The sequence below is a fragment of the Prionailurus bengalensis genome, chromosome A2 (assembly GCF_016509475.1).
Source record: "Prionailurus bengalensis isolate Pbe53 chromosome A2, Fcat_Pben_1.1_paternal_pri, whole genome shotgun sequence".
Lineage (NCBI taxonomy): Eukaryota > Metazoa > Chordata > Mammalia > Carnivora > Felidae > Prionailurus > Prionailurus bengalensis.
This window is the reverse complement of record NC_057348.1, coordinates 160773165-160795520: the sequence shown is the minus strand read 5'-3', so window position 1 is coordinate 160795520 and position 22356 is coordinate 160773165. Positions and strand designations below refer to the sequence as shown.

At 43.3% G+C, this 22356-nt stretch overlaps 1 protein-coding gene across 1 annotated transcript in view; it reads right to left on the bottom strand.

Annotated features, from left to right (window-relative positions):
* Positions 1–22356, bottom strand: part of CNTNAP2 (contactin associated protein 2) — a 1977233-nt gene that overhangs the window by 193932 nt on the left and 1760945 nt on the right. Inside the window, exon 18 of the mRNA XM_043589809.1 lies at positions 13370–13606. Within this exon, the coding sequence (XP_043445744.1) occupies positions 13370–13606 (237 nt within the window). The remainder of the gene's footprint in view (positions 1–13369; positions 13607–22356) is intronic.

The window sequence follows — 22356 nt, the reverse complement described above, 5'->3', positions numbered from 1 at the left end:
CTCTCTGTCCCTCCCCTGTTCATTCTCTCTCTCTCTCTCTCTCTCTCAAAAACAAACATTAAAAAAAAACAAATGTTGTTTGTGTGAATAGAGTGGATTGGAACAGAGGGTTTGAAAGAATATTTTGGCATCATGAGGGTTGTAGAGGGAATGATTCACAAAGGGCCCTGAATGGGGATCCTACTTTAAGCTACTCTTGACCTTCTCCTTAGGGAGGAACAAAGGAAGTAAAATTGTCCATGGGTGCGGAAAATGATAAGTCATTTGTACAAGTTGAAAGGTAGCAAGTTTGCATTAGTCAAGTCTGAACTTTAGGATATCAAAATAAAATCCTGTAGTGTTGAAGTTAACAGAGTTCTTAGAAGACCCCCTTTAACAAAATAGCAGGGATCAGGTGTTAGTTACACATCAACGTGCTGATCTTCGAAGTGGTATCTTTAAAGGGGTATGTTTAAAATAGGAATACAGAAAGGGGGTATCCCATTAGACACATATACAATTCTCGGGGTGAGGGCAAAAACTGAAAGGACGAGAACACAGTTTTGGAAAATGGAAAAAAATTCCTATTCTCTTTTTTTTAAAGCCCTCCACCCCCTGCTTTTTTAAAGAGCAGTTTTAGGTTCACAGCAACATTGAGAAAAAGGTATAGAAATTTCCCATATGCCACCTGCATACCTACACATGGGTAGCCTTCTCCACTATTAACGTCCCCCACCAGAGTAGTACATTTGTTACAATCAGTGAACCCACAATGACACATCGTTATCACCCAAAGTCCATAGCTGACATTAGGGTTCATTCTTGGTGAACCCATCCAAATCCTACGGGTTTGGACAAATGTATAATGACATGTGTCCATCAATATAGTATTGTACGGACTATTTTGCTGCTCTAAAAATCTTCTGTGCTCCACCTACCTACCCCCTCTCTCCCTTCCCCCCAATCCCTTGTAACCACTGATCTTGTTACTGTCTCCATAGTTTTGTCTTTTCTAAAATGTCATGTAGATGAAATCATACAGTATGCAGCCTTTTCAGATTGGCTTTTGTCACTTGGTAATATGCCTTTAAGTTTCTTTTGTGTCTTTTTATGATCTGATAACTCATTTCTTCTTAACGCTGAATAATATTCCATTGTCTGGATGTACCCGTACCTGTTTGTCCATTCACCCACTGAAGGATATCTGGGTTGCTTCCAAGTTTTGGCAATTGTGAGTCGAGCTGCTATAAACAGCCATGTAGAGTTTTTGAGTGAACATTAAGTTTTTAATTCCTCTGGGTAAATGGAATTGAATTTGAATTTGAATTTGGGTAAAAACTCAGGGCATGATTGGCAGATCTTATGGTGAAAGTATTTTTAATTTTCTAAGAAACCACCAACCTGTCTTCCAAAGGGACTACACTATTTCACATTCCCATGGGCAGTGAGTGAGAATTCCTGTTGCCCCACATCCTCATCAGCATCTGGTGTTGTCGGTGCTCTGGATTTTGGCCATTCTTCTAAATGTGTAGAGGTATCTCCTTGTTGTTTCAACTTGGACTTCCCTGATGACATAGGATGTGGAGCATCTTTTCATATGCTTTATTTGCCATCTGTCTATCTTCTTTGGTGAGGTGTTTGGCCCATTTTTAAACTTTTATCTATTTATTTTAATTTTTGTTTTATTTATTTGAGAAGAGACAGAGACAGTGCGAGTAGGGGAGGGACAGGGACACAGGGAGAGATAATGCGAAGTAGTTCAGAGCTGCCAGCTCAGAGCCTGATGCAGGGCTCAAACCCATGAAACCAGGAGATCATGACCTGAGCTGGAAGCAAGAGTCAGACACTCAACTGACTGAGTCACCCAGGTGCCCCTGGCCCATTTTTAAAGTTCCCTATTCTTTCTGTATTAAAAACAAAGGAAGCAAACTTCACAAAATATTATTGGCTAGTGGGGTATAAATTGAAGGAGTTAAAATGATCTGAACCCTAAAATATTTTGTCCAATCAAATTTTGTAACATTAAAAGCAGGTAAACACTTCTTATAAATATCAATAATATTATTTCAGAGACAAAAATTTTAATTGGGATGTGTTTAAAATTCTGTTTTAGTTATTTATTTTTTTGAAACGTTTATTTATTGGGGTGCCTGGGTGGCTCAGTTGGTTAAGCGTTGAACTCTCGATTTTGGCTCAGGTCATGATCTCACAGTTCCTGAGATCAAGCCCTGAGTAGGGCTCCATGCTGACAGCTCAGAGCCTGCTTGAGATTCTCTCTCTCCTTCCCTCTGCACCGCCTCAGCTCACACGCGCGCACTTTCTCTCGCTCTCAGAAATAAATAAACAAAAAATAAAATAAATGTTTATTTATTTCTGAGAGAGAGAGAGAGAAGGAGAGAAAGAGAGAGAGAAAGCATGCACATTTGTGAGCTGGGGAGGGGCAGAGAGAGAGAGGGAGAGAAAGAATCCCAAGTAGGCTCCAAGCTGTCAGCACGAAGCCTGACAGGGGGCTCGATCTCAGGAACCATGAAATCATGACCTGAGAGCCCAAATCAAGAGTTGGATGCTTAGCTGACTGAGCCACCCAGGTGCCCCTAAAATTCTCTTTTAAATTCTTTAAAATTCTTTAGGTTTTAATAATATATGTTTAAGTGGTTTTATTTTTGTCATATTTGAGATTCATAGGGTTTCTTAAACCCTTAGACTTGAGATTCATTCATGAAAAACGTTTTTTAAAGAGTCTTCTCCCTTAGTCAAACTCCTGGCCCCAGAATTAGGTTGAGACCCACTACGATTAGCCACGCTGATGAGACTTTAAAAGTGGCTTTACCGTTCGAACCTTCAGAATGGGTTGGTTCCATATGTAGGCTTCACTCAGCACTTTGTCTCGTTTTCCCTTTATATTGCAGTTGGGTCAATCACCTCCACTTCATTCCAAGCCTGGTCTCATTCATCTCTGTCAATTCACTGCTTCCCACATAGTAAGCTTTTAGTAGTAGGTGTTCCCACATTACACTAAACTTGTGCTCCGTGCATGTGAAGAAATTAAATTATTACTAATGATCAGCTCCCTGACATTACTTCACTCCTACAGCACATGGACCTGTTAATTTTTACTGCCAATAATTCAATTCAATTGAGAATCTTTGCTTTATAGAAGTTTAGAAGCCACCTTATTTTTAGTGAACTCATCACTTCATCATGTGTCCAGACCTCATGAAAATAATACCTTTAAAATGCCAAGCAAGGGATGGCTCAGAGAACTCAGATGGGCCTAATAATTTCCACTTCCTGTGGATTTGGCCTTAATGGGAGAAAAAAAAAAGTAAAACATCCACTTACCTAAGTCAACCATGACTATAATCAAGCACAACTGATAGAGGGAAAGATATGTAAATGAGGTCAAAGTCAGGTTGATCTATAAGATGGGCCAATTAAAAGCATTTGACAAGTCAGTTCAAAAACCTCCAGGCTTGATCACTGAAGAAAGTAAATCTCCTCCAGCCAAAGGATGCTTAGAATGAGCCCAACGGCTAAGGCCAGAGCTGTTAGAAATGATGAGCATGCAAAAAGGTTGTGGGGCAGAGAACTGCTTGTCAGGGGCAGGTCTTTACGCCCTGCAGATGTGAAGTGCTCAAGGAAAATATGGACTGTGGTGAATGAACCTGTTTGAAAGTGTGAGTGATTTAAGAGCAAAACCCTGCAAACAAATTATTAGACTGGTTCCTTTTAGGTTCATGAAAGAAACACATAGAGTTTCAACGGAAGCCATGGCAAGTGACAGTGTTAGTTTTGTAAACTTCACATTATTTAGAGTTCCGCTTAGTGCGGAAGGATGAAGAATAAAAGCATTCAACAACACACACGGAAAAATCGGTTGTATCCAAAAAGGTCCCAAACCTGGTGGGGTATTAGAAAATGACACGAATTTGAAAAACTGCTATTCATCCCATACCTAAAGCAAAGTCCAAAAACTGTGTTCTCATGTGTCTGTTGGCCATCTGGATGTCCTCTTTGGAGAAATGACTGTTCATGTCTTTTGCCCATTTTTAAATTGATTATTTGGTCTTTTGGTGTTGAGTTGTATATGTTTTTAATATATTTTAGATACTAACCCTTTATCAGACATGTCATTTGCAAATACCTTCTCCCATTCCATTGGTTGTATTTTAGTTTTGTTAATTGTTTCCTTTGCTGTGCAGAACCTTTTATCTCTATGTAATCTCAGTAGTTTATTTTTGCTTTTGTTTCCCTTGCCTCAGGAGACGTATCTAGAAAAATGTTGTTATGGCTGATGTCAGAGAAATGACTGCCTATGCTCTCTTCTAGGGTTTTTATGGTTTCAGGTTTCACCTTTAGGTCCTTGATCCATTTTGAATTTATTTTTGGGCACGGCATAAGACCATCAGGGAAATGCAAATCAAAACCACAATGAGATGTCACCTCACACCTGTCAGAATGGCTAAAATCAACAACACAAGAAACAAGTGCTGGCGAGGATGTGGAGAAAAAGGAACCTTGTGCACTGTTGTTGGGAATGCAAACTGGTACAGCCACTGTGGAAGACAGTTTGGAGGATCCTCAAAAAACTGAAAATAGCACTACCCTATGATCCAGCACTTGCACTACTGGGTATTTACCCAAAGAATAAGAAAACACTAAATTGAAAGGCTATATGCACCCCTGTGTTTACTGCAGCATTCTTTACAACAGCTAAATTATGCAGTCAAATGTTCTACCACTGAGCTATACCCCCTACAATAGCTAAATCATGGGAGCCGCCCAAGTGTTCACTGATAGATGAATGGATAAAGGAGATGCGACACACACACACACACACACACACACACACACACACACACACAGAGGAATGTTACTCATCCATAAAAAGGGATGAAATCTTGCCATTTGCAACAACATGGATGGAACTAGAGAGAGCATAATGCTAAGCAAAGTAAGGCTGTCAGAGAAAGACAAATACCATATGATTTCACTCATGTGGAATTTAAGAAACAAAACAAACAAAGGGGGAAAAAAAGAGACACACCAAAAAACTGTCTCTTAACTATAAAAAACAAACAGGTGGTTGCCAGAGGGGTGGCGGTGGTGGTGGTGGTGTGGGATGGGTGAAACAGATAGATTAAAGCGTACATTTACCTTCACGAGCACTGAGTAATATATAGACTTGTTGGGTCAATAGACTGTATACCTGAAACTAATGTAACACTGTATGTTCACTACACCGGAATTAAAAGAAAAAAAGCCCTCCCAAACTGTCTTCTCTAGAATGTTTAGTGTTTTAGAAAGGGCTTGCTTTACCTTCTGGATTTTTTTTTAATGTTTATTTATTTTTGAGAGAGAGAGTCTGAGCAGGGGAGTGGCAGAGAGAGACAGAGGGTGGGGGAGGGAGGATCCGAAGCAGACTCTGTACTGACAGCAGGGAACCCAATGCGGAGCTCGAACTCATGACCTGTGAGCTCATGACCTGAGCCCAAGTTGGATGCTCAACTGACTGAGCCACCCAGGTGTTATGTACCCAATGAGTTTTTAAATCCTTTCCTCTAGGGAAGTTAATTGGCCAGGTTTTTCTTTATACCTGGGACCCTACAAAAATCCCCAGGCCAGGGGAAATGAATGTGTTAATTCTTAAAAAAATTTAATGTTTTTATTTATTTGTGTGTGTGTGTGTGTGTGTGAGAGAGAGAGAGAGAGAGAGAGAGAGAGAGAGAAGGACAGAGAGAGAGACACACACACAGAATCCGAAGCAGACTCCAGGCTCTGAGCTGTTAGCACACAGCCCCATGCGGAGCTCGGACTCATAAACCGTGAGATCATGATTGGAGCCAAAATTGGACGCTCAACCAACTGAGCCACCCAGGCCAGGGGAAATGTATTTGCCCACCATGAAATCCGATAGTGATGTGCCAGCTATCTTTGCAGCTTTGGCCTTTTGGAATCAAGTCAAAAGGTTATTCTTTGATCCCTAAGTATTTATGAGCTTTTTGCCGTAAGTATTTTCTTACTTTTTCCTTCTTTTTTTCTAAGACATTTAAGTAGATTATCTTCCTATGTTTCTATGATATTTTTAAGTTGTAGCTTAAGGTTTGAAGTTTTAAGAAACCTAGAGAAGGGATATTTTCTTCTCTTGAATAACACATTAAGAGGAAAGGGAAAAAGAATTCTATTCTTGTGCTTTTGGGCCTTCATCCAAACCTACAAAGCCTCCTGTTCAAACTGGAAATGAAAAAGAAGCCTGTGAAAGGCATCTCTCTCTGCTGGTTCGAAACTCTCCTGCAGGCTGGGAGGAAGACAGGGGTGGGTAGGCCATTGTCGCCAACAGCTTACCTTAGTTCCTTCCACACAGGGGACAGATTCTACGGTACATAATTACAGTATTTCTTTTCTTTTTCTCTCCCATTTGTTCATAAGGTTTTCTATTAATTCATCCCCCCTTCCCCTTCCCAAAATCTTCAAATCTGCTCTACAAGAAAAAACAAAACAAAACAGAAAAAGGCCCTGGATTTACTCTGCTCGCTGTGCCTGGCGTCACGGAGATGTAGCCTTTGTGCCATCTTCACGGTGCTTTGCGCAAAGCTGCCTCCTCCCACCCTCCATGAGATAGGAGGCACGATGGAAATCCTCTCTCCTCTCAAGGTCTGCCTGGGACTTGTGTCTGAGGCCTCCCTCCAGCAAAACGGAGTTCTGAACTCTTTTGGGCTCGCCTGGCTCTGGTTGGGCTTTGTATTAGGAAGGGATGCAGCCATTGCTGAGGTGACCCAAGCTGACTCTTGACAGGGGTGGATAATTTGCACCAGGAACTGCACAACCAGGCACGACCCCATGCAGGGATGATTGCCTCCAATCCTCCAATTACACCTTCCAGAATCACTACATATTCCTCAGTCCATCAGGGTTTAGGCGTGGACACTACATTTCCACCTTCAGAATACTGTTACCGTGACCATGATTAAGTAGAACGGACATTTTATGACACTGCCCTTGCTCCAGAAGTAGCAGAGTGGCAAGCCAGTACTTGGAGGTAATCGAATGATGCCAGTTAGGCATCTGACATTGAAAGCTTTCAGGGAAGGACTAAGGAACGACATGATTTAAAGTGAAAACAACACCACCAGCAAAAAAAAAAAAAAAAAAAAGAAGGAGTGTTGAGAATGGAAAGTGACACCTGCTGTTGGACTGATGTGCCAGACTGTCTATTTGGAAGGCTGTTCACACCATTCCATGCGATGCTCACGGTGGAATTAAGAAGCGGGTGTTTTGTAGTTCTGAAGATGAGGCCAAGGGGAGCTGAAGAGTTTGCTCAAGGGTACAGAACCCGCAAGTGCGGAAGCTGGATTCAAACTCACATTCAAGTCCGTCCTCCATTTTCTCTGTGGGGTCTGAGATGGCCATGACCAGTTTCTTCTATCACGTTAACAATACAGGTCTTGAAATGTCAAGTCAGAGCCAGGAGACTCATTGGAGAGCAGGAGACGTCGCGGGATCACAGTGAGGCTGTGTGTGCTCCAGCGACTTTAATGATGGTGGTGACCTCTAGTCCACCACTCAGTCGCTCTGCAGTCCTGGGACCATGCTCCCTCTAATTTTGGCCTTTATCTGAGCGACCAACAAACGAATGTTTGAGAAGCAAACAGAACTCCCTAAACTCGGAAAATGGCTTCAGACTATTTAAAGGTATGTATTTTTCCAACTGCAATTCTGGTTTGGCAGACGAACGTGAAAATTTTTATAGGAAAAAAAGTGCAGACGAGTGAATTAGGGGATATTTTTGTGCCTCCGGATGATAAATTCTTGCTAAACTTGGTGCGGTGAAGGGATCATAATGAAGAAGTGTTTGCAGCAGCCTGGGTGACAGCTAATTCACATCCACTGCTTTCATACACTGTAGATTTCCCTGTTTCTGTAGCAATAAACCATTGGAATGTTTTGAAAATTTCAATGTAGTCAGACTCAACCACACATTCAAGGCTTTCAGACACATTAGGTATTCGCTGAATGCTTACTAAACAAATGAATCAATCAATAAATACAGCTTACGCCTATATGTTCCCACCCCTACAAAACAAGAAAGAGAGGGAAAGTCTTTGTTCGGATCTTATATCCTAAAAAAAATTTGTGATATATTCTGCATCCAATTAAATTCTGTTGTTTTTTTTTTTAATTTTTTTTTCAACGTTTATTTATTTTTGGGACAGAGAGAGACAGAGCATGAACGGGGGAGGGGCAGAGAGAGAGGGAACACAGAATCGGAAACAGGCTCCAGGCTCTGAGCCATCAGCCCAGAGCCCGACGCGGGGCTCGAACTCACGGACCGCGAGATCGTGACCTGGCTGTAGTCGGACGCTTAACCGACTGCGCCACCCAGGCGCCCCAAAATTCTGCTTTTTTAAAAAAAATTCTTTAATGTTTATTTTTGAGAGAGGGGAGACAGAGTGAGAGCAGGGGAGGGGCAGAGAGAGAGGGAGACACAGAACCCGAAGCGGGCTCCAGGCTCTGAGCGGTCAGCACAGAGCCTGACATGGCGCTCGAACTCAGGGACCGCGAGATCATGACCTGAGCGGAAGTCAGAGGCTTAACTTACTGAGCCACCCAGGCGCCCCTAAAATTCTGCTTTTTTTTTTTAATGCCAAATCACAATAACTAAAAAGCTTTAAGATTTGGGGTTCTGTCTTTAGTTTTGTATCAACCTATATGAAGGACCAAGCCTTGGTGAGAGGCAATACTACCCAGCGGTGAAGAATGCGAACTTCCAGTCAAATGCCTGCATCCAAATCCCAGTCTTCCTACTTCGTGCCTTGTGAGCACTGGCCAAATTGCTACACCCATTTGTGTCTCAATCTCCTTCTCTGTCAAATGGGGATGATAATAATAGCACTTACCTCATAGGGTTGTCATGAGTATTAGGTGATGTTAACACCATCACAGAGCTTAGCACACCGTTCAACCCATAGTAAGTTCTCAGCGAATGTCAGCTGTCTTCACAGCAGGAATTAAACACTTAAGTTTTTTTTTAAGTTTATATATTTATTTTGAGAGAGAGAGGGAGAGTGCACGTGAATGGGGGAGGGGCAGAGAGAGAGAGAGAGAAACCCAAGCAGGCTCTACACTGTCAGCACAGAGCATGGCATGGCCCTTGGACCTACCAACCTCGAGATCATGACCCGAGCTGAGATCGAGAGTGAGACGCTCACCTGACCGAGCCGCCCAGGAGCCCCAACATTGAGGATTTTTATTAGGATGTGCGTTAGTTTCCAGGAGCTGCCATTGCAAAGTGCCACCAATTGGGTGGTTTAAAACCACAGAAATTGCTTCTCTTGCAGTTTTGGGGTGGAAGTCGAAAATGAAGGTGATATCAGGGCTACGCTTCCTCTGAAGGCTCTAGGGGAGGGTCCCTCCTGCCTCTTCTGGCCTCTGGTGGCCCAGGCGTCCCCTGGCTTGTGGCTGCACCGCTTGAATCTCTGCTTGCATCTTCACGTGGCCTTCTCCCTTGTGACTGTGTGTCTGTATGTGTCCTGGCCTCTTCTTCTAAGGTCGCTCTCATTGGATTTAGGATCCACCCTAACCCAGTATGACCTTGCCTTAATCACATCCGCAAAGACCGTATTTCCAAGCAAGGTCATGTTCTAAGGTTCCCAGGGGGACATGAATTTGGGGGAGGTGGACACTATTTAGCTACTATAGCATTTAATTATGAAAATTAAATATAGAAATTGTTGTAGCCACTACAGGTCTGCTTTTTCTTGCCTCTGGTTTAAAAACACAGAGAGAGTTTGCTTCTAAAGATGTGGGTAATTTCTGGTTTGAATAAAACTGAGGTTGATAGTCATAAAATTTTCCAATGTTTTAGGGTTTGACTCTCTAAGAAGAAATGGGCCTAGTTAGCGAAAACTAGCCTTGGCATGGCCAGGCAACCATCCATTTGGTCCCCCGTGTAGGTCCCCACTGATCCTGGAGATGATACACCCAGACCCACAGCTGAACCATGAGCACCCCCTCCCCCCCCAAGCCAGCACGCCTATTAATATGCAGGTGGCCCTGGGAGAGCTAATGCCTGAGCTGGTGATCAAATCTTTATAGATACATTTGAAGAAAGCTGGGAGCCTCCCTGATAAGAGGCTACAGGAAGGCAAAAAGATCTTTCTCGTGTATATAAATTTGCTGGCAGGGGATCGTGAGTAAAAGTGCAGCATCTACAAAGCAAAAGGGAGTCGTCAGGTGCGAGTTGCTTGAATCCAGCCCTGTCCTCCTGAGCTTAATGACATGGCAGCTCATGGTAATTTGATTTACAAACACAGCCATATATTCCCTGAAGAGAAAGAGAAATAGGGAAAGTAGGTAGGGGAGGTGGAAGAATTGAGTCAGAGACAGAGGCTGAGACAAGGAATGTGCTCCCAGGGCGTGGGGGATGGAGAATGAGAGAGGGGGAGGAGGTAGATGCAGATCGAGGTGGTGGGGGCCGAGAGCTGGAGGAGAGAGGAAGAAATGAGGGAGGGGGGAGGGAAGGAAGGAAAGAAGGAGAAGAAGAGAGAGAAACAGAGAATTTAAATAGCGTGTGCCGTTTGCCACCATTCCCCTGATGGCCTCATACCCGGGGAGACCCCTGGCTGGTTTGCCCCCTTGGCTACATTGGGTCCTTGCCTGTCCTAGTGTGCACCTCGCGCGTGGCTGAGTGTGACACAAATGTCTCAAGGTTTTTATTTTCATACACCTTGGCCCCAACAACGCAATCCCTCCTCTAGTGCCCACAAGCAGGGTAAAGAGCTGGGCTCTGTTCAGTGCAGTGAGAGATGAATCTTTCGAGGCCAATTTAACTCTATGCAATTTTCACCGGAGATGCTACTCTGTTCCAGATCGCATGGTCAGGTTGTGTCTGATTTCTGGTTCACAATTAGATATTGTCCAAGCAGAGACAGTTGACCTTTGATCAGAACTCTGTCTCTTAGTACTGTTCTTCCCCCAAACAGGAACAAACGAGGAAGTCAGAGAATACGTCGGTGTATAAAGAGTAGAAAATATAGCACCACAGAAATGAAAGTAAATACAGGGTTTTTACATCCCCTAAAAATAATGGAAGTCACTATTTTGGTGTGTTTTCTTATAGTTTGCTTTCCTCCTGTGTGCGTGTGCGTGTGTGCATGTGTGCGTGTGTGTGTGTGTGTGTGTGTGTGTGTGTGTGTGCGCGCGTGTCTGATTTTGTAAAAACATGTAATCAGAGTGTCCATGGCATAGCGGGACCTGCCTCATTCACTTAGCAAAATGTTGTGAACACTCCTCACATCCACAAGTGCAGACCTGTATTATCCAAGGACGGCCCACGAAGGACTTTCATGAACTCGCTCTTCGGCAGGTGACTGTGGCCACTCTCTCTAGAGGTTGAGTTTTTTGGCTACAGCCCCACTGCAAGGGTGTGGTTATAGGAGCTGCACACGGCTCGAGTCTCCCTGGGAGGTGACCCAGAAACAGAGGGGGCACCTGGCTGGGGGCATCACAGGGAAGATGAAGTCCATGAAGGAGCTTGCAAACGAAGCTCGATTCCTTTCAACCAGAACTACCATTTTTCTCCCCAGGTCAAGAGGATACCTGTATTGACTCAGAAGGAGGCCCACGGATACTTTCCAAATATGTTTTTCGGCTTTTATTTTTGTTTTTGTTAAAGCCCTGAATTGAGTCAAACGTAAACTTGCCCTGCTAAACAGACATTAAGAGAATATTTAGGTGTCCTTTGTGTAAATTCTTTGAAATAATGTCATGGGAAACACACAAGCTTCGTTTAGCTTTGTCGCTAACGTTGGCTCCTGCCTTTCTATTTGTGAATATTGCTTATTAACCCCCAGAAGTTTTGTATGAGCCATTGTGTTTAACCCAACTCTCCAAAAAAAATGAGGGGATCATGATATTCTTTAGATTGGTACTTATGTAGTGGAATCTCCCAGGCATTAAGACTTACTTGATTGCATTCAGACATCGCTTTGGCAATGGAATGACTGCATTAAATTAGCATCGAGCACAATGGATGGTAATTGCAAGACTGTCATTTCTACAAGTGCAAAATTAATGTGTTCTGCAAACCCATCCCATTGTGTGGCACAGGAAAATCATGGAACCGTGTTATTCCGAGCAGAAAAAAAGCCCTGTAATAGCACTGTTAACGTGGTATGCCATTATTCAGCAATGGTGTTCTTTTCCACCTCTGTTGTTGTCTTGCGTTCATTCCTCAAACCCTGCCTGGCCTCATTTGTATGCTCATATTGTAGCACCGCCAGAGAGTAGCCTGGATGTACAGAGAATGTTATGGAACAATTCCTCCTTCTGTGTGGCATCTTGTGTGAATAATGCCAGCATAAACCATCCCCCATGTATTCATGAGAGTATGAATAGGCTACTTATGTAAAGCTTCTTATTAAGAGATATACCGACCATTTACAGAAAACTTTACCCAAATACTATACATTCATTTAGACAGGGAAGAGTGATTTACATGCATTTCAGGGGGAGCTTAGGCAAAGCGCCAGCTGTCCCGGGCTCCGTCCCTCTTGTTTACGCAAGGGAACGGAAGCCACAGACCAGGTAAGGGCATTTCTTCCAGTCACGGAAGAATCACGGGGTGTAGCTTGAATGACAACATGTATATGCATTGGGCTCCCGTAGTCTGCTGATTGGCCCTGCAGGATTTATTAGGGATTAAAGACTCACTCAAGCCTGAACTACTGCACCAGTAACAGGTGCTCGAAGCTGACTGATCAGAGATGGTGATCATTCCTGCAGTTCGGCTCAGGCTGAGAACCACGCATAGAGGCATCGTGAGTCTGGGTTCTAATAATGGAAGTGACAATAACTGGCCAGACAGGTTTCCTTGTGAGTCCAGCTCAAATCCAGTCTCTTGGCAGCCAGGGCTGGGGGGTGGGGCGGGCATCTGGACTGCCGGCTGTCCTGACTGATCCACAGCAACAATCTGTCAGTCTTCGAGCCCGCCGACAGACCCCCTCTGACCTCCCTGAGTGGGAGGGTCAGGCCTGAGTCCACCTTTCAGAGGCCACCTACTCTGTCACTCACCATTAAGGTGTTATGGGGATATTTGCTTTGGAATGTTCTAGCCCGTGCGTGGTCTGCCGGAATTGGGCTGAGATTCCTCACACACATTATCTGGAGCTCCTCTCCTTTCAACGAATGACAGAGATCAGAGAATGAATGGTTCAGAGAATGAATGGACAGAGATCAGAGAATGAATGGGAGACTTCTCACCCAAGGCGGGAGAAGAATTCTGAACACCTTACTCTCGGAACAGAGCACACTGTGGACAGTTGAACAAACCACGAAATAGATGATTTGGGTTTATCTGTAAAAACGGCCGTGGAAAGTGGCTCTGCCTTACCCTTGTTGCAGAAAGTCCCATCGTAGGCCGTGTTGGAGCAGTCACAGGAGTAGCCGTGGTACTTCTCCAGGCACCTGCCCCCGTTCTCACAGTTGGCCCCGTAGCTGGTGCAGTGGCCCGAACATCCAGATTTGAACCCGGACGTGACCTTGGCTCTTTCCTCCAGGTCCAGCGTCACCCCGTTCATCCTCAGGGAGCGGATGCAGCCCAGGAAACCCTGCTGGCCCCCGGCACCACCTGGGAATGACAGAAGGCACAGGGCTCAGACGGGATTACCTCTGCTGTGGCTCCCGGACCCAGTGGCGGGAGGCAAGGAGGCTGCTAAGTGCGGCCAGCATTCTCACTTTCGAGCCAGCCCTGCCTAACAGCAAAAGCTAGAAGCTTTTCCCCCTCAGGCCACAATGTCTAATGAAAAGAGGCTGTCTTCTGAAAAGCCATAAATTTGCCACAGAAGATGTTTGGAGATACACAAAAATTATATACACCATTTTGGAAATCTAATCTGGTTTCCTAAAGAAGTTTATAGAAATCTCTAGGTTTCTTTTTGTTGTTGTTTTGTTGTTGTTTTAATCTTATGGCATTCACTTCCAGAGCACTATCTATTGAAAGAAATATAAAGAGGCAGGGAAACATGAATATATTAGCATAGCTAACAAGTCAATTAGTTGGAAGGCATAAATCCATTTGAAATGTGACCACACGACCTGGGTCCTGGCTTTTGTCTTAGGAAATACTTGGCTTTGAAGTTCACATGAAGGCTTCCCAGGGCTTCTGGGGTGGTCAGAAGCTGGAATTGATAATTTTACATGGAAGTCAGCCATACCACAATTATTACCAGGTCAGGTTAGATTTCACCGCTTTTGTCTAAATGCCATTGCAAGACATATAGCACAAAGAGCATTTCACTGTGATTTCCTAAGTTACAGCGTTAGACAGAGGCTCATGAGCATGAAAATATTAAAATATTCCTAACAAATTTCATAGAGTCATTGGAGCATTATATCACAAGTGAATTTAATTATGTCTAGAAGAACCTTGGCTATGATTTTTTTAAGCAGCTGGCACAAAAGGAGGAGCTCGAGCTTACATACATGTCTGCGTCTTGGAGTAATGACTTTTCTGGAAATTAAATAAAATGATCGGTCATTAAAATTATTAAAAGAAATATCTGCTGGGGATTTAGAAAAAAATACTGTTAACAAAGTGACCTTCTCTTGAGGGCGATGTAGTAGGCACTCTACGAAGCACCTTACTTATGTCATTCACCCGATTCACCCAACAGCCTGGCGAGGTGGGCATTATCATCATTATCCCCACTGTACGGATGAGAAGCCTGAAGCTTAGGAAAGTTCGGAGGCTTACTCAAGGAGTCATAGCTCCACAGTGGCAAAGTTGTGTTAGTTCTGTCTTAATTTTGAGCATATGGTATTCTGTTCTGTGTTGACCACTTAATGCAGGAGAAGGGCTTCAGGGTCAGTGCCCCCATCGATGTACATGTTTCCGAGATATAGGCTGGGATGCCTTTAAAAGTGGGGTGATCAATTGGATTGTCAGTGCTTGGATGAGACTGGTAGCTGGGGATGGATTCTGATCACTTATTCTGGTATGTTGAGAAGAAGCACACCATCGAGGGGACTCATCGGACAGGGCGGGTGGATCAAAGGCTTTAGGTGCAGAGATGTATTCGTTTGCTTATGTCTAAATCCTCAGCCCTGAAATGGCAAGTGACTGGCTCTGTTATCTTTATAAACCCAAGCCTCGCATTCTCTCATTGTTTAGTACATAGGTTTGAATGATGATTCTCCAGGGATTGTTATTTATTATCAAATGAAATAATTGAGTAGAGGATTAGTTGAAGGCAGGCCAATGCTCTGTTTGATCAAAGCTCCGGAATAGTAGATGGCAAAGGAAGTTATTAAAAACAGCCACTTTGAAGGATTTCCCATTTTGCAATCTGCTCATCAGCCCAGCTTCATACACCCCTGCGCTGAAGAGAATTTGGGCCTTTGCTATGATTTGGAAGAATTTCAATCCGTGTGTTAAAATTTCAATTTGGTGTCTATCATTTTAGTGACCATGGCTTTCGCTTTTGCAGTCAGGGCTTTCCAAAGGGCCTTTTGTTCAATAAACGCCTAGCCATTTAAATTTTCATTGCTAGTCAATTAAGACAATTATATCCTATCAAAATACACAGAAATTGTTAAATCATTGTTTTTCGATATCTCCTGCCCCTTTTCCTTATTACAAACGGAATAGATTTTCAGTGTGGAAACCATAAACACACTGATAAGCAAGATGAAAAAGAGAATCTGGAATGCTACTCAGCTATAACTACTTTTACTTTCGGCACATAGCCTTTTCTACTTTTAGCTATGAGCATACATATGTGTGAAAAAATAAAACAAAGGAAGAAATGAGAGCACGATACACACGTTGGTTTGAAATTTGCTTTTTGCACTTAATATATCATAAAACGTTCTCCAAGCAATAAACGTACAACTGGAACATCTCGTTTGCCATCTGTGAAGCATCTCATCTTGTGAATGCTCTGTAACTTATTTTGCCATTCCTACCATTGGGGTTTTAAGCTCACTCCCATTTTCATTTTACAGGACACTAATAACTACCCTTGTAAAAACCTTTGCACACTTGTTCAATATGTCCTTAGAATTAATTCTTAGAAGTGCAGTCGCTGGATACAAAGGCAGATACATTTTAAAAGCATTTGGAGCACATTTTCCTCTAAGAATTTGTCAATCTGTATTTCACGGGTAGGGCATGAGATTCCCACCTTTTCCACGTCTATTGGAATATTTGGCAGAATGCTTTTGAATTTATAGGCTAAAAAAAAAAAGAAGAGCTTATTGTTTTAATTTGCATTGCTTCAAACACTGTGAGTTGAATACATTTTTATGTTCTCACCACTCTTAGTTTTTGGTTCTTCATGTCTTTTCCTATTTGGGGGAAATAGGAGAGGGTATGTTTCTTATTGATCAATAACAGTATTTTTGGCTTTAACTCTGTTATAAATTTGGCGACTATATTCTTCCAGACTGTGTCTTTAACTTATATATGGTGTTTCTTTTTCTCTACGAATGTTTATGTTGTTTATATAGTCCCCTCCATCTTTCTTATTTGCACAATTTGTGCCTTTGGTATTAAGCTTTTATAAAGCCTAATCTAAAAATAATATAATAAACCCAACCCAAAATAATATAATTATTCAACTATATTTTCTTCTAGCACTTTTATGATTTTACTTCTCTTAGCACTGTGATCTTCAATCTACCCAGAACGTATTGTAATTTAGAAATAACTTCTAGTTAATGGGTCTTACTAATAGTTGCAAGTTTGAAGAAGAGTGTTTTCAATGTTAAGACGAAAAAAAAATTTTGGAGATTTGAAAAGGTCCAGTTGGCAGAACAAATAAATCTAGGTTAGATCATATTTTTATTATATCACTAAGGTAAACGGATTTATGTGTACGTACTTAATTATTTCTGTATACAGTCCTCAAGGGGTTTTTCTGTCTCTCTGCCTCTTTGTCTTTGATTCCTTCTGGTCGTGGCCATTCTGAGGCTCTACATCTATCAGTCATTCTGCCTCTGTGTCTGTATATCTCTCCCTATCAGGGCTGTTGACCATTCTGGGTTAGGTGCGTGGGTCTCATCAAGTCACTTAATCTCTCTCAGCATCAGGTTTTCCTGTCCACGAAAAGGGGGTTTGAACTAGATTCTGTCTCTGGTTCCTTCCAGCTCTAAATTAGTCCAGCTCGTGATGTACAACCTCCCTCTGTGTTTATGTGTCTCCGTCTCTTTATTTCAGTAAATTACTCTCAGTTTCTCCTAACTTCACTTCTTTGAACCATTGCCTGACCTTCCCCCCCACTTCTGTTAATTGACCATAAAATATGACTGTGTTCTAATTTTTATTTGTTGCATTCATTACATAAGGTTTTGTACTCCCTCTTCTTAATTTATAAAGCAGGTAAATGGAATACTCCATTTCTCTCTGTATAAAAGAAAACTAAATAAATTATGCACTTTTCTTACTTAGATGACCCCTGATTTATTAAATGGGTCAGTGAACTGGAAAGTACTTTTACTGATCTAGTCGATATGATGGAAAAAATGTTTTGTTCCAAAAATGGTCATTATGTGTTATGCAAAAGATGTTAATACACTAGAACTGGTGATAATTAGTTGAGTTCAACTTATGTGCTCTCTAGAAATATTTTTTGGTGACAAATGTCAGAAGTTTAAATTGTAGGTCTGCAAGCAAAAATGCTACTTAACCTTTGTTAATTAAAAAATCAACACACTGTCATTGGAGAGCGCTCCCTGCCTTGCGAGGGCTTTATGCACATTAGTCAGACCTGTGATAATTATCCAAGGTGAGATGTGGGTTTAATTTGTAAATCATTTTTCATGTGAAATGCTATTCCAGTATTGCAATTAAAGATTAATTATGAAAAGACTTTATCTACCCATAATGAATAATACAACCGCCAAAAGCACAAAGGATTGGGGCAAAAAGAATCAGGTAGTAAATGAAGCAAAACAGGTGAAAATAATGATCAAGAGGAATTCTAAAAATACAATGTTGTCAAACTCAGAGCTTAGTCTTTTTCTAAGGAGCTAAGTGGGATTCCAGAGTATCCTTGCCTAGAGAGACTGGCCATTCATTCACCCCAGAAAGGAATCACACCAAGGCTTACACATGGGAAATCTAATGTATCCATCAATAATTATTTATTTCATATCTACTATGAGCCAGTCCTTGTCTAGATGTTTGGAAGGTCTTTAGAAAGTCCTCACCCTTGGAAAGCTTATCAACTTGCGGAGGGGAAGGGAAAAATTGAGCAATAAACTCAATAAGCATGTGAAGTACCTTGTGTGTTAGAAGGTAACGTCCACTATGAGAAAAAGAAGTCAGGTAGGGTTAAGTGCGATCAGGAGTAGGAGTGGGGTGGGGGTGGTTACAATTTTAAATAGGGCCATCAGGATAACTTCACTGAGAAGCTAACAGAAAGAGCAACCAAGGGGCGCCTGGGTGGCCCAATCGATTAAGACTCTGACTCTCGATTCCAGCTCAGGTCATGATCTTGAGGTTCAGGAGTCTGAGCCCTTTGTCGGGCTCCGCGCTGACTATGCGGAGCCTGCTTGGGATTCTTTCTCTCCCTCTCTCTCCCTTTCTCCTGCCTCTCTCTCTCTCTTTCTCTCTCACAATAAATAAATACACTTTTCTTTAAAAAAGGAAGAGTATCCAAGAGCATATCCCTGGGAAGAGGGCTTCAGGATAAAGAGGCAGGGGGGTGCTGCCCGCAGGTGGGGGGGAAGCAGGTGGGAGGGGAAGGACGGGTATAAAGGGGAGTTGCTGCACGGTGCTGAGAAACACAAAGCCACTGGCCGGTTCACATGTGCAAGGTGTTGGCAAAGGCATTGCTAAAGAGACGGAGGAGACCTACTTCTTGCCCGAGGGTTAATGGCAAGCGTCACTCACGGTACGCTGTGACGCAAGGCACAGTGTGACAGACCAGAGGCAGCAAACGGGGGTGAGGAAAGCATGAGCTGTGGTCACAAAGACCTACTTTCAGGGGCGCCTGGGTGGCTCAGTTGATTAAGCGCCGACTTCAGCTCGGGTCATGATCTCATGGTTCCTGAGTTGGAGCCCCTCGTTGGGCTCTGTGCTGACAGCTCAGAGCCTGGAGCCTGCTTCCCATTCTGTGTCTCCCTCTCTCTCTGTCCCACCCCGACGCATGCTCTATCTCTCTCTGTTTCTCAAAAGTGAATACATGTCAAAAAAATTAAAAAAACAAAAACAGGGGCGCCTGGGTGGCTCAGTCGGTTGAGCGGCCGACTTCAGCTCAGGTCATGATCTCGCGGTCCGTGGGTTCGAGCCCCGCGTCAGGCTCTATGCTAACAGCTCGGAGCCTGGAGCCTGCTTCGGATTCTGTGTCTCCCTCTCTCTGACCCTCCCCCGTTCATGCTCTGTCTCTCTCTGTCTCAAAAATAAACGTTAAAAAAAAAACAAAAACAAAGATCTACTTTCCTACATTGGCTTTGCTGCTCACTGCCTGTGTGATCTCCCTAGGCCCTCTGGGGCTCCAGTCTCCTGGCGTGTGAAATTAGCATAACAATAAGCACCTTGCAGGGTCATATTAATAACAGAGGATAATACATTCCTTTGTGGTAATGCTCAGTTAATGGTAGCTGTCGTTATTACTGTTATTTATTATAAACAAAATTCTACAGAAGTACAGACTTGGAATAAATTAAACAGGACTAAGGTGAGCGTACAGAAACCTGAATCCTTTGGTGTTTTGGAAAGCACTGTGTCGCCCCCAAATCCCTACGTTGAAGACTAACCCCCAGTGTGATTATATTTGGGGGATAGGGCCTTTACAGAGGTAATTAAGGTTAAATGCAACCGTAAGGGTGAGGCTCTCATCTCCTGTGACTGGTGTCCTTTCTTAGAAGAGGAAGAGACACACGGGGCTGTGTGCACACAGGAAAATGGCCCTGTGAGGACATAGCGAGAAGCAGCGGTCTACAAAGCTAGGAGAGAGGCCTCAGGAGAAACCAACCCTGGCATCTGGATCTTGGACTTCCGGCTTCCAGAAAAGGTTTGTTATTTAAGCCCCTAATCTGTGGGTATGTTGTTATGGCAGCCTGAGCAGGCTCATACAGTGAGTAAAGGGTTGGCATCAAGCTTGGCTGGTCCAGGCCTGCCCGAGAGAAAGACCTTTGAACTGCACTGTGTTCCTGGAAGATCCGGGATTAGGCCGGTGTGTTCTCTCTCTCTTGTCTGCTGTGCGGGACCGTATTTGCATTTGGGGAGCTGTGAGCTGGCACGAAGGCCTTGCACCGGTGATTGGGAGGGGATAAAAGACTGGTGTGACTTCTCTGGGTCCAGGGGACCCCCCCCCCCCACCCTTCTCCAGGGCAGCCATTCCTGGCCTGTGCTCGTGAGCAGGCAAACACGACTATGTGCTTGGACAGGCCTGGCCTCCCTCATTGCAGATGCCGTACCTGCTGTATCTCTCACTCTACATGTTACCACTGTCTCTTAGGTCTTGATGCTCCACTTGAACCCATAAGAAAAAAACCTGCAGTGTCAGTACAGGTGTGTAAAATAAACCGCCATTACTGGTTAAGATGAGAGCCTCAGAATGGCGAAGATTTCTCAGGAGTGGGGAGAGTTGAAGGATGGGATCACATTATTCAGTGCAGCTGCATGATCGACAAGTATTGATCAGGGAAGCCTATGTCAGCTAGATATCGGAGGGCATGTATGAAAAAGTTTTTACACAGAGAGCGCGGGTTTGGAGAATTGCTTTTGCAGATAACGTTCGTGAGTGCTCATTCATAACTTCACTCAATAGAATAGATTTTTTCCTAAAGTTCATTATCACTGCATGGATTTTCTTATGTCCTCAGGGCAAAGGACATGCAGAATCTGTGAATCCAAACTATTTAAACTAGAAGGAGACTTCAATATAAAGGCCGAGGGAATACTGGGTTTCTGATAGCACAGAACAGTTATGCGCATCTAAATGTGAGTTGCTCTGAGATGGGGAGGATGTAGGAGGTCTGAATTCATTCTGGAGACCACAGTGGCAGGGCAAGCATAATAAATTACTACCTGTTTCAAAAGCTAATATTAGTCGGATACTAGCTGTACAAGATACTCTTCCAAACTACATGTTCTAACTCTCAGAGATAATTATTATCATCCTTACTTTATAGGTGAAGAAACTGAGACCAAGAGACTCGATGTGCCCAGTGTTAAACAGCTAAGAAGTGGCCATTGGCCATAATTCATTGCCAGGCTATATGGCTCTTAAGCTTGCACTCTTGCTAATGGCTGCCATCTTGATTTTTGGGCTTGCATCACAGGAGATTCTTCTACATATGTTTCTAGGCATTGCTCTGCTTAAATGGAAAATGCTGACAGAATGATTAATATAAGTCATTCACTGCTTGGAAAAATACTGTCCCTGAAGCCACAAGGATGGCTGAAGCCAAAAAGGGAATGCAGTGCTGACAGTTCAGAACCAGGAACAGAGCTGTCCACACCAATCTCCAGGTCAACAGAGAGACCATTTCTTTGATGCCATTATTGAAATTATATTTTTGCTTGGTTCAAAAGCTCAAGTTCAACTTTAAAACCAGAGCAGCTATGGGTTTTAGCCCCAGCTGGTGGGTGGTGGCTCACCCCCCCCCCCCCCCGCCCCATACCCGGTCTGACGGTGCTGGTTCAGAGGGCAGCTCGTGGCATCAATTAATACAGTTCCAAGTCCCTTAGAGAAGTGGGGGCTGAGAGAGAATACAGCGATAAACCACCACATCTTAGATCCAAACGTTAGAGTATTCACAGCACTTTAGTAGATTTCAACGCAAACCCCAAATTTAAATACATCAGCTTACAACTCCAGGTATTTCTTTTACAAATATCTGTATGTTACTGTTCCTGTTATGTGTCCTGCTGGTGAATACTGCTTATCTTTGGAGCAAAATAAGCCTCTTCTTTCTGTTGGTTTTAATGTATTTAACATATCCTAGATTCTCTCTCTCTCTCTCTCTCTCTCTCTCTCTCTCGGACACACACACAAACGCACACACACACACACGAGGACAGGAACTTGAACTGGGCTGATTCACCTCTCTCTCTGTCTTCATGATCTGTCTTCTAAAGTCTTTACTTTTAAAAATTTTTTTTTCAACATTTATTTATTTTTGGGACAGAGAGAGACAGAGCATGAACGGGGGAGGGGCAGAGAGAGAGGGAGACACAGAATCGGAAACAGGCTCCAGGCTCTGAGCCATCAGCCCAGAGCCTGACGCGGGGCTCGAACTCCGGGACCGCGAGATCGTGACCTGGCTGAAGTCGGGCGCTTAACTGACTGCGCCACCCAGGCGCCCCTATAATTGTATAACTTAATGAAAATATTACATAAATAACTTTTTTTTAAATTTTTTTTTCAA